Here is a 13,159-nt window from a genome sequence, read left to right on the forward strand (position 1 = left end):
ATCAATTTTTACTGATTTTTGTTCATTTTAATTCACTGCGAGACTTAAATAATTCATGCAAAATTTTATCGTATGGTCCACTAAACACAGAATTATGTGAAAGTTTCCTTATTGATTTCAGCTGTAGTATTAATCCGACATTCCTGTGTTACATGCTCATTGCTATTTTTTCGTGCGATGCACGAATAGAAAAATATGCGCCATGAAATAAGCACACGTTGAACTGTTTCTTGCTATTTTTTTTACATGTATATCGAAACAAAAAGAACGTTGACAATTTCGTAATCAATAGTATCTAAAACAACGCAAGCATAAACTGTAGTCAGTTAGTTTTACAAATAGCTCTAATGTTATTGTTTCCTCTATGCAACTATCTCCTAGATAACAATACGCTCTTATTAAAATATGTTATATTGAGCACACGGGTTACGCACGATGATTTCATCACATATTTTTTGCGTGTATAGACTAACTATTTGACACCAGTAATTTTAATTGATACTCCATAATTTCTTTTGGTAAATCCTCTTGGCAGATATCGTTGATATTTTTTTAATAATGCAAATAACATTAGTCAATGAAAACTACAACTGAAGCACCAACGAGTTTATTCTACGTTAAATAAGTGGTTCATATATTTGTGCCCGGCTTCTCTTTATTGAGTTTCGTCTATAATACCGTGCGAGCAAGGGTTTTGTGGGGTTTCACAATAAACCTGCATTGGAATCGATTACATCATGCATCTTTTTATTATATTGATATTATATCCTAAACCACTTAACAATTTTACACTGTGAATACACGTTTAATGATCCCTGGAATCAATCATGTCAGGTATCGTACCAGTACCAGTTGTTTTAGATAAAACTGTTCAGCGGTATTGCACGAATAAAGTAGTAAATAAATTGAATTTGATTTAAATTTATGTACTTTTTTATCGCTGTAGAGAATGTTTGAGTCGACACGACCGTAATGATTCATTTTTGAAAAATAAAAGCATTACTTCTGAGAATAATCTTTTATGACATTTAGCTTTTATACTCTAACAGAACCCAACGGGGAAGGCAACCTCCGCCCCGCCCTCCCATTCACCCCGCGTACACCATACTCAATGTATGAGTTTTCGCAATAGACGATCGTTTGGAAAAATTACAGCTCATAGATAATCAAAGGCATTCTGCTAACGGCAGTTATCAAAACTTGAAATAGCAATAACAAAATAAAGCAAATGGAAAGTTTTAAGTCATTAGTTATTTGTCCAGAAAGTGTGATAATTCCTGTTATTCACACGCAATTTAATTGTGAAAATTTTGCTTACCCCTTAGACATGCTTATATTACAAATTTGAAGAATAAACTTCTTCAATTTTAGGTATAAACAATGACATGGTTTCTGGCGAACAATTGTTCACGAACGATCGTTCGTTATATCAAGCCCTTCAAAAATAAATGCTTTTTTCGTGGCAATGGAACGAATTTGACTACTTGGGTCCACTGTTTTGTTCACTTGAGTTCATTTTTCACTTATTTTGATTCATACTTTTCCATTTTTCTTCATTTTGCGATATTATTTTTCTCAATGGGTCTGCTCTGTAACTTCAACATAACTCAAATACTGGGTAGTGAAACTAACAAATTTATACTGTAAAGTTAAAACAACTGAAATTAAAACTGTTTTAGCTGAGCATTTTAATGTTTTATTTCCAGTGTACCACGGTTGATCGATACAGGTTTAAATGAAGCTCTCCAGTTATTCCATGATCGATCGATCGATCGATTGGTTTGTTTTTGCATTTCTCCATATAAGGGTGCAATGACCACCTTTAACTTTTTTTAATGAGAACAATATTGAATACCTGAATACTATGGAAACTCTTTTAATTTAGGTATTATCATTTTTCTAAATTACGATTAATCAAATCTAAATTGATTTATTATTCATTATAAAACAACACTGGTTACCGATTTTATTTCCAAAACAATTTTCGTATAAACAACGGAAAAAACACATTCTAAATGTTTTCCAACCGTCGTATTTGTCGTGATCCGTGTTCATATTTTTAATTTACATTACTTTTCGGTCACTATCCTGTTTGGAACAAACCATACGACTACTCATCCTCTTCCGCTTTTGGGATGGTTAGCTCCTCGTTTCTATTGTTCGTCCGTTCACGTGTCGTTTTCTCGTTCTTGAGGTTTCTTTCCTTCTCTCTTGATTTCGCCCTGTTTTCAATTTTTCATTCGTACTTTTTTTTAGCTTTAAACTTAATTATTTCTCATAGATAATCAAAGGCATTCTGCTAAAGGCATTTATCAAAGCTTGGAAAAGCAATCAAAAAATAAAGCAAATAAAGGAAAGTTTTTAGTCATTAGTTGATGGTCCAGAAAGTTTGATAATTCCTGTCACTTACCCGAGTTTTAATTGTGAAAATTTTGCTTACCTAAGGGGTAAGACTTAGTTTTCTTCTTGAGTTAACACGATCCTATATTTTATTCCCGAATACCTCTCAACCCCTACAGTAATGACATTATTTAAAATTGTGGAATGCAAACATTGAAGTATGCTATATAGCATACTATATGCAAACTGAGGTGTGAGTTCATCACGAACGATTGCTCGTGAGTAACCGTTGTTGGGAAACCATGCCAATATGTCTAAGACCGTTAATTAATTAAATGAAATTAAATTTAACTTTATTTCATCACATATAAATTAGTTTCAATTTAAACATTTGAGTCTTGGCAAACTTATCCCGTAAGGACAGATAAACTGTCATAGCGCCGAAATTGCACAAAGTCTCACACATCGCGCCATTTCGTTTTTTTTGTTTTGTATAGAGTTTGGCAAAGTCGCAGTCGATATTGCGACAATCAGTAACTGGGAAGGAGCGGTTTTCGATATACAGCAATACTCGAGTTACGCGGTTCTCGACTTACGCGGGTTCAGAGATACGCGTATTTGAAGTATTTGACATTTCACGGAGGTTTGCTCGCAGAATTCAATTTTAAAATTGCAAATTTCCAAAAAAAAAGTTACATTCCATTAGTATAAAATTTTTCGTTTGTTTTATTTTTAACATTTTATTATAATTCTTAAAATAAAATTCTAAAAATAAATTTCAAATTTAAATATGCTTCGCAACGTGAGCATAAGTATTCGATCCCTTAATACGACATAAAAATGGTGTTTTAGAGGAAACTCGAGATTTGCGAATGTTCGAGATACGTGGATTTCTCTGGAACGCATTAACACGTATCTCGGGTATAGACTGTATAGTCATTTCCCAAATTATCTGTTGGCCTACCTTGGTTGCGGGCAACACAGTTTCGCAACATGTTGCTGGCAAGGTCGTCTATGAAAGTTGCTGCAACTTTTAGGATTAGGCATCAAATCCGGTGGGCTACAATCGCTCACCTCTCTATTTGTGGTTTGGCATGATGATATTGACAGCCCTTGTTTCACCAAAATTTGCGAGAATTGCGTATAATTGTTCAAATTTAGTGCCTAAGTCTATTTTTCACGGCATCATATTTTTAAATATGCAACACGATTTCGACACTGACAAACTTCATACATCTCACCAAAAAGAGCAGAAAAATGTTGCCGATAGTATGACAGGAATAATAAAAATTGAATTGTATTACTGGCATCATGTTGCCAAAGCTATCAAATCGCATACATTTCACCAGCAACATGTTGCACGCAACCAAGTTGGACCATTGCCTTACACGACACTCGAGTTACTTGATTCTAGATACACGAATCCAAGGTTTATTGAGTAATGAGGTCTCGTAAAAGCCAATGATTACATTGACAACTTTGTTTTAATTTTGACAGTTAGATATCCTAGACTATGTATTGGTAGATGGAAACGGTACAGGTAGTCCCCAAAATTTATGACACCAGATATACGCGGATTACACCAGATTACACATAGGCGGGTTCTAAAATTTAACATCTTATATAAATTATTTATCTTATTTAAATTTAACATAAAATGTTGAGCTCATGCGAGGCAATAGGAAATCTGCTCTATATTTTTCCAGCGTAAATAATGCTTAATTATATTGTTTTGCGCAATTCAACATTAGCGAAAATTCATCAAACGCGATTCTGCACTGATCTCCTATATCCGTAGCGTGGAGTATTTTGGCTACAACCTGTACTGAGAATAGTAATCTTCACACACAAACAGCACACCATATTTACGCTTCGGATACCCAATCGTCATCTTATTTTCCATTATTATTCCATGAGTTGCCAAACGTCATTACGAGACCTGTATATTCAACAGACTTTGCAACAATCGCAATATTTTGCCAGATTATGTAATTTTGTACGTAAAATTAAATTTTTTATTTGTCAAAATTAAAATTTTCCTATAATTACGTTACATATTAATACTATAAACATTAATTCACTCGTAAAAAATCACTCTAATTTTCGAAATATCTGTAAAACTATCAATTATTACAGTGTTTCGTTACGTGAAAAGAACAAATCGATCACTGATATAAACGATATTAAAAATCTGCAAATCGCGCAAATCCGAGTCACGCGAATTTCTTTGGCACGCATTTTTCGCGTAACTCGAGAAAAAACTGTACGCGAAAACTCGATGTACACTAGGTGCTTCGTATACGTGCATTTTCTCTGCCGTAAGATTTAATTTTCTTTCAATGTGTGCAGGCGGATCAAGGAAGATTGAGTAACACTCAAACACCACACACTCGATCGAGCAACAAGATTAACACGAAAATTAATCACCATTGGATACCAAAGCCTTAACAGCAACTATCTTTAGATGCATAAAAATGTAGGACACATTGTCCACAACATGTACCGAAAGTTTTTTCCTTACTCCAATATCTATGCGCTTGCCGAAGCAAGTAAGGAGTGTAGGAAGAAAACAAATACCAAACCTTTATGGCTTTGCAACAAACAGGCACACAATCTCCTCCACTTCACAAAAAGCAATATCCAGTATCGATACGCATTGCACAAATCGCCAAAAGATTTATTGTAGTCAACTCCTTCCCATAGGGTTTGAAGCTACCCTGTACATATTTGTTGCTCTATGGGCTCGAATTGGTGATGGAATGTGAAAAATTAAAATTTAAAGCGGTAGTTTGAAATTTTGTTTCCGTTGCTCTAATAATTAACCCTGTCACTGGCAACCAATAGAACGCCCTATATCTAGCAACTGGGCTTCCCGTGCTGCCAGAAAGTTTGGAGGCTAATAACTGTTGTAAACGTAACCAAATATCGATGAAAAATTCATAACAAAATTTATTTGACTGGTCTTATTTACATTACAAGTGATATGTCCCCTCAACTTAAAACCGTTTTCATTTTATGCTTCAAAGTTGACATGATTGTTTTGGAAAAAATATAAATCGTCGAAAATATTTATTTCAGTACTTTACACATTTTCTACTACAAAATGCTAATGATAGTTGTTAGAGCTGTGTACCTCGAGTCTAACATAAATTATCAGATATATTTTTTGGATATCATAGATATCTTTTTTTAGCGAAAAAAATTATCAAAAACAGTGATAAAACAACTAAAAAATACAAAAAGCTTCACATAAACTTCTTGGTAAAATATCGTGAGTTTCATATGTATCCCAAGTTTTGAATAGCCACGATTCGTAGAAAAAAAAGTTATAAGCGTATAAAAACGTCTGCGCTACCCGTGAAGGCGGTTGCTAGGAACAGGGTTCAAAGCAATGCTGTTCATGAAAATTATGATAAAATAAGGAAATATATTTTTAATATTCAATATTTAATTTACGATAATTTAACAACATTTACGATTATATGAGAATTATTATAAAATATTATAATATACAATGAGCAAAAATTCTAAAAGAATACAACTACAGCGTCTTTTACAACAATAAAATCTACAGAAACAATATTGTCCACAGTATAAAAAACCCACGGTATATTATGCGCCAGGTTTATCATAAAAAAGGATGTGCCTTTTATCCGAGTTTTCCAATTATCCGGTAACCGTTGAGTCCCGCTGAGATCGGATTATCGGCGCTCCATTATATCTCCTGTTTCGTACTTTAATAGTGAAATTCTTATCTGGTGATGGGGCAGATTATACCAGAAAACTTAAGTTAGAAAACTAAAGTTTTCAGCTTGTATCTGTTAAATAATCCAGGTACCGGGCTGTCTCATTCAGTACAGATTTGTAAAATATATAGCAGTTTGTCATAAATTATGACATAAGAGATCATTTTCGCGGAATAACAATTTGTAATTTGTTAAGTTCAGTAATTAAACTTCAAATTCAATTCATTTAAAACAATAGAAAAATCTTGAAATTAAAACAATCCTTTTTTGTTGTTTTCGTTAAAAAAATTGTTTACATTTTTTGCACACGGAAAATATGACCCAATCTGGTTCAAATGCCAAAACAAATGCCAGGATCATACTCTAAGCCAGTTTTTTTGTATATGTTTTGACGTTTCCAGGCTTATCCGCTTACAACTACCCATTCAAACGGCTTTCCAAGTTAAGGCTACACACATGACATTTTCCGAAGTTTGTCCATGTACGGACATGAAATGTAGCGCGATTGCTAAGGTGTTGGTGTTGAATTTACCGTGCCGTGCAAAACGGATGATGGTTTTAGCTGGTTCTATTTAGGTGGTGGCTTTAGGTTGAGGCATGCTGATTTTCCCTTAATTTTTCACTTCCCAAAACGATAAATTAAGGGAAAACTTTTGACTAAACATGCACCATTGGTAGAGTAAGTTTTGTTAAATGTTTTTTGAAACCATAGCATAAAAACACTGTTATATTTCATGCATCTTGGCACGCCATGACTGCCTCCACAACACACGAGCGAATGAGTTTGCCTGACAGAGCAAACTGGTCCCACTGCAACCGCTGCTGCTGATTCCCATGAAAATATCAGAAAAAAAATTAGCGAAAGCAATTAAAAAGGTTTATCCTAACAAAAAGATTTATATATTGTTTCAATTGAATTGAATCTAAAGTAGCATTTCAAAACATCAGTCAATTTTCAAAAATCTATCCCATGCCAATGCTTGATGAACTATAATTCAACAAAAATGATCCCTCGTGTCATGAATTCCAAAATGCTATGTCCTTTACGAATCTCTGCATAATGATACAGCCCGCTGTCTGGATTATTTGACAGATACAGGCTAAAAGATTATGTATTCTAATTCAAGGTATGATCTGCCCCAAATTTTTTTTTTTGTGCAGCTGGCCTAAGCTTTTATTAGGAAAGCAAACCAAAGCTATTTTTCCCAGGCTTAGCTTGGCTTGCCATGAAACGGATACGCCTGGAAAAGTCAAAACGCATACAAAAAAACTGGTTTATAGTATGATTCCGGCCAACATGTTCATTAAGCCCTTGCTTACATGACAAATCAAAAAGTTGTAATCAGGAGTTTCGAAAACAACAGGAGTAACCCTGCTCCGAAACGATATAATTGGTAAGCGCGAAGTAGCTCGATACGAATAGGGACATTCACGAAACAGCGATATAGAGAGAAGGACGTGCGTGTGAATGATCGGAGAATAAAGTGCCGTTACACAGTTGTTACACTTTGCTCCTTTCTTCAATCTGTTTGATTCGACTGCACGACGAACCTAGCAAATAGCTATTTAACATTCTCACGTAATGAAACTTTAATTTAATTACTAAGTAAAATTTCAAAGATGGATAAATATTGTAATATTGACGCATAAACATATCAACATAACAATCATGGTTTTTATATTAATTTGAATTTCCATGTGTTGTATTGTACCATTTTCGTGAAACAAAACTATTATTTAATTATGATTGAACTATACAAACAAAACCTAACCATTACTCTATCTGTAAAATAATGTTGAGAATCTTAAGCAAAACGAATTTTTTTTCTTCTGCCTTTTCTGGCTTGCTTTAACTTTATTTACCCGTACCGGTCCTGTCGTGTAAAGACCGGCGCCGTTTCCAATACACCACTGGACCACCCCGAGTTGTTCAAGTAATAAAAAATATTTCAGTAGAGTCATTACAGGATTTAACAGTACAGAACACAACTGTCCACATGATCATAACAACCGACCCTGAGACTTGACACCACTGTCTACCACTTGTACACACGACAGACGGCGTAAGCTACTCTGTCCAAATGATTAACACAATATTCATCTTGTTTTGAACAACTGTCATCTTCGCCATTTCGGTTACATGTTTATCATGTACACGCACATGTGTACCCGATTTCCAGATTGCTTAATTTATGACATAAAGGTGAGTTCTGCGAATCCAATTTGAGCTTTCAATTTGCTGTTATGCCATTTAACCATTTGTATTAAAATTCAATCGCAAAACTCATCTGTATTAAAATTAAGCAAGCGGGAAAAGCTAGGTATACATGTGCATGTACATGATAAACATGTAGCCGAAATGGTGAAGATGACAGTTGTTCGAAACAAGATGAATATTGTGTTAATCATTTGGACAGAGTAGCTTACGCCGTCTGTCGTGTGTACAAGTGGTAGACAGTGGTGTCAAGTCTCAGGGTCGGTTGTAATGATCATGTGGACAGTTGTGCTCTGGACTGTTAAACCCTGTATGTAGTAAATATCTAGTTATATAATTTCTTCACTAGCAATATGCATTCTCTTGCAAGTATATTTTTAAATTTTGCATCAACTCCCTATTTTTTTTTGTGCCACTGTAGTGTTTGCATATGTTATGTCTAGCTGTCGTTGTCCATTTATTCGTATTTGGATGGTCAAGTCCTGCGAACAGAGGAATGACTCAATTGTGTTTAGAGCCAAATCAGTCGTGTGAAAGAATAGCACCGTTAAAACTACATCACCGAGCAACGATGGTGCACAAACAATACATTGCAAACTGCATACAATAGTAATTAGATCATAAGTAATTGATGTACCGTTGTCTGTTAACGTTAACAAGCATTGTCACACCAAATTAATCCCTATTTACTAAGCGGGTGATTCGAACAGCACTTGAAAACCTAGTAGCAAGCAGCGTTTTATACTCTATTTATGTTCAATAGCAAACTTTTAGTAATCTAATTAAATTTCAATACAATTACTGCAAATATGATTTATTCATTCAAAAATTTGGCTTACTTTCACAACAAAACCACGGCAAACTATTATACAAAAAAAAGAAACCGTTATCATTGTTCTTCATGTTTGTTTACCTTGTAGAAGATTGTTTGGAAAAAGCAGGAACATTATATTGGAAAACAAATTTCTAGGAATATTTCTAGAATATTCAAAAAAATCTCATATTCAAGGCTCATGTCCATCTCATCATTTCATGCTTTTCACATGCTGAAATATTTACAATTTGATTCAAATATATGTCCATAAAAAACACCATTGCAATAAGAGCTTGCCATTTTGCTTGAAATAAATATGACAAAAGCCCAACCGCCAAGGATTCTGGTTCCTTTTCTGATTGTTGTTTAGGTTGGTCTGGTTGTTGTTATGAGAGTTTATATTTAATCCAATACGACCAATGGCTTTACACACTTTTGAATTATAACAATTACGTATAAGGTGAAGAAGGTCGAAAAACAACAAAAAATAAAAATGTAAAAATCAAACATAACTCGGAATAGCAACCGAATTGCATATTTTTTGTCTTGGTCAGTCCTACCAAATACAATCTAAAAATATGTTTTAATTCGTCAGGCTGAAGGAGCGTCCAGACTGTAGACCATAACAGTTATACATAACAACATTTGGTTATGTTATACTTGTTATGCGCAACAAAAACAGAATAGCGAAATGTTGAATCCGTACCATAACATATGCTCGAATTTGGCACATTCAAGTTGTTTTGCAATGGAAGCAAGTTTTAAACATTGGCGATTCAAATAATCACTGAATTAAACTTTTTTTCATGGTCTGGGTATGGAAAAGATATATTTTAGCAATGAAATAGAAACTTTTTATGCTATGTGAGAGGTCCACACTTGTTCTACACTTGTTGCGGTCCGTTCAGTGTTGCCAAATCATCATAAAACGCAATTTGCTGTCAATTTGGTTGCCAGAAACGCCGAATTTCTGCTCGAAGACCATTCGAGCACATGTTATGGTTACAGTCTGGACGCTCCTTAACACAAAGTAAACATATCAAAAAGTTATTAACTAAATTTAAAAACTGGTTTACTGCATGTAATTAATTCCAAAAATAAAATAGCACGAAAATCCCCACTGGGTGAATAAGATACGCAGATTTATCATAAATTCTCATAAGTGAGGGTTTAATTGAGTTCTTAAGGATTTAAGAAATTGAATTGCGTAGTATTGATATTTATGTGAATAGTTTAAAGATAACAGTGGAAGGGATAATATAATGCTGGAAGTTAATATGAAGCTTCACATAGAATGAATTTATCTAAGAACAGAGGTACATTCCTACAAAAGTACCCAGTTTAAAAGAAAGCCATTGCAATAGAAATGAAATGAAATATGAATAGAATAGAAATGACGAAACAGCATCAATTCAAATATTTGGCGTCATATATTGATTTCCTTCAAACAGTAAAAAAATCATAATGATTGCAGTACCGCAATTTAATGGATCCGTTGACTGTCAATGCGTATATGATTTAATCAAACATTACCTAGGAAATCAATCATCTAGGAACAAGAATATTCCAAGAAATTTCATATTCTAGGCTCATGTCTATCTCGTGTTGAGATTACATTGCACTATATATACAAATTAACTCTATTATATAGCATCCTTTCGATGTTAATGTAGTTTAAGCATGTTTAGAGGGAGCACTAGAAGTGTAATAAGCGCAAATAATGAAGACCAAAAATAGATGTTCACCTTTGCAGCAACTGAATTACTGTAGGAAGGTCCATGATTACCATCAGGTCCATCAACCCCAGTGCGCACGGTTGGAATTGCGAACGGTTTACGCGTCACAATGTCTATAGCTGGAATATGTTTGTTTCCGTGTACATTTCCTCCTGCCGATCCTCCGTTAATGCTGAATCCATTCACACTGTTTGGATGATCATGTGGACTTCGTGACGAACCAGCATGTTTGAAGGATCCTAATCTTCCATGTTGATTTTGATTACCATTGCTACCAGCTGACGTGTCCAATGTGTCATCCAGATCTTCAGCTGAACCATATTGCTGTTCTTCGTCATCGGAAGGAAACATCACCTTCGTTTTACCCTGTTTATTGCCATCTTTGATTACTTCATTTTGGTTCACTTTGGGGGCGTAAATTTTTCTACTGCGTCCAGGAATTTCTGTAATACAAAAAAATAATGAAAGCAAATGACTCAAATCTCTATTTGTTTCCCACTTACCGTACAGTCGAATGCTGCTATCTACTTCTCCTAGTGAATTTTTAGCAATGCAGCGGTAGGAACCAACGTCTTCCTTTTGAAACGAGCGCACTGTCAAAGACATCTTTGCTTCATACAATGATTTTGTAGCATCCTGTACTTGATATTTAGGTGATGATACAATCATTTCACCTTTGTTGCGAAATAAACCAAAAATAAGATGCATTATAATTAGTTGAACATTTGATTTTTTTGCAGAATATTGTATGGTTCGTTTGCGTATACTCAACTCTTTTTATCCTTAAACTAAACGAAATCGTTCTTGCATGTCTAGCAATCGTTTGCATATACCGAACTCTTTTTATCCTTAAACTAAACGAAATTATTCTTGCATGTCTTGCAATCGTATACAGGTTTTAAGAATTTATCTTGAAAATTTTGGGGCCATTTCTGATTTCTGTTCTAATACATTGTACTGATCTGAATCTGAATCTGGATCAGAAAAACTTCGAATTTTTTTAATTTTATTCAAAAAGAAGTTCATTCTGTTTTAAGCTTTCACGACTGAATTGCTTCGGTGAGTCATTAAAGAATGCTAAAATTAGAACCGACTGGTTTTTAAACAGATTTCGAAATGCGCAACGTATTCCTGATCTATTTTGGCATATTCTAGATTTATGTAAACTATTACCAGACAAAGCTAACTCAGGAATAGTCAATTAAATAAATAAATCAGTTCGAATGGGCTAATATTGTTGTAATATAATAATTGTCTGGCTAATCATACTTTTCTTATCGTTTATGAATTATGCTGAGAGAGTTTACTTTGAAGATTACAAGAAATATGTGATCACATACCAGTGTCTTTTATCCAGTAGTTGATTGACTTCGGCGATGCTTCTATCTGGCACTCAATTGTTACATCTGTCCCAAGTGGAGCTCCTACCAGTTGGTTAGGTACTTGGATTACTGGGTGGACTAAAATCAAATCACACAAATCAATCAGAACAATTACACAAAATTATGTAAGAGATAATAACGCAGTATTTCTATGGTAATGCTACCCGAAGGCAAATGCACGCATAGCTTCCAAGAATACTGCATGAAGAATATAAGGAAATTGATAAGTATGCCGGGCCGGTATGACTAGGTACAAAACCAGTACAAATTCTTTTATTTAAACACAAAAAAAACTATTCGTAACGTATCCAAAACAATCGGAACGGAACAATCAGATGCAGTACTGAAGGCAACGCAGATCGGACCGTTTGGTTAATGAAAAATACATATAATACAATAATAGAAATCAATTTCCACTTACAGTGTATACTTAACGATATTCTTTTGGATACTGAAGGAGGTACGCCGTTTGATGCTATACATAAGTACGAACCCATCTCACTACGTGAAATTTTTGTCAGTTTCAATACCTCTCCTCGGTACGATGTCACTGTAAGTTAGAGGAAAAAGAGATTGATTGAAAAGGAATTTAACAATATAATTAGCACATTTATTTTCATTAGTATTCCACACATGTAAAATTAAACTTATATGTCTAAAAGTGTTAAAGTGTTTTAGGGGGTTATTCCGTAGTTCGGAGCCCTTATTTTATTACTCCCTCCTTCTCTGTTGGGACTAGGTCGCTCTTCGGTCCTCCTTGGGTTTGTAGTGAGATGTTCGTCGGTTGACGGGGAAACGATAACTAACTTTTCGTTCGGACATGCCACCGCTTTTATATTGTGCTGGCCATGTCTCGAACTTTGCTGTCTCCTTTCGTGTTTGATCCTGTCTGTTTTTAGTTTGTTCGAGTATTCCTTCGTTCCTTT

At 34.5% G+C, this 13,159-nt stretch overlaps 1 protein-coding gene across 1 annotated transcript in view; it reads right to left on the reverse strand.

The window, feature by feature from the left end:
- Window positions 1-10,779: 10,779 nt before the first annotated feature.
- LOC128714578 (lachesin) overlaps window positions 10,780-13,159 on the reverse strand; it is a 55,372-nt gene continuing 52,992 nt past the window's right edge. Inside the window, exons 6-9 of the mRNA XM_053809454.1 lie at window positions 12,655-12,783; window positions 12,192-12,311; window positions 11,355-11,525; window positions 10,780-11,294 (exon numbers count right to left, since the gene is read on the reverse strand). Coding sequence (XP_053665429.1) covers window positions 10,780-11,294; window positions 11,355-11,525; window positions 12,192-12,311; window positions 12,655-12,783 — 935 coding nt within the window. The remainder of the gene's footprint in view (window positions 11,295-11,354; window positions 11,526-12,191; window positions 12,312-12,654; window positions 12,784-13,159) is intronic.

Source organism: Anopheles marshallii, chromosome X (assembly GCF_943734725.1).
Source record: "Anopheles marshallii chromosome X, idAnoMarsDA_429_01, whole genome shotgun sequence".
NCBI lineage: Eukaryota > Metazoa > Arthropoda > Insecta > Diptera > Culicidae > Anopheles > Anopheles marshallii.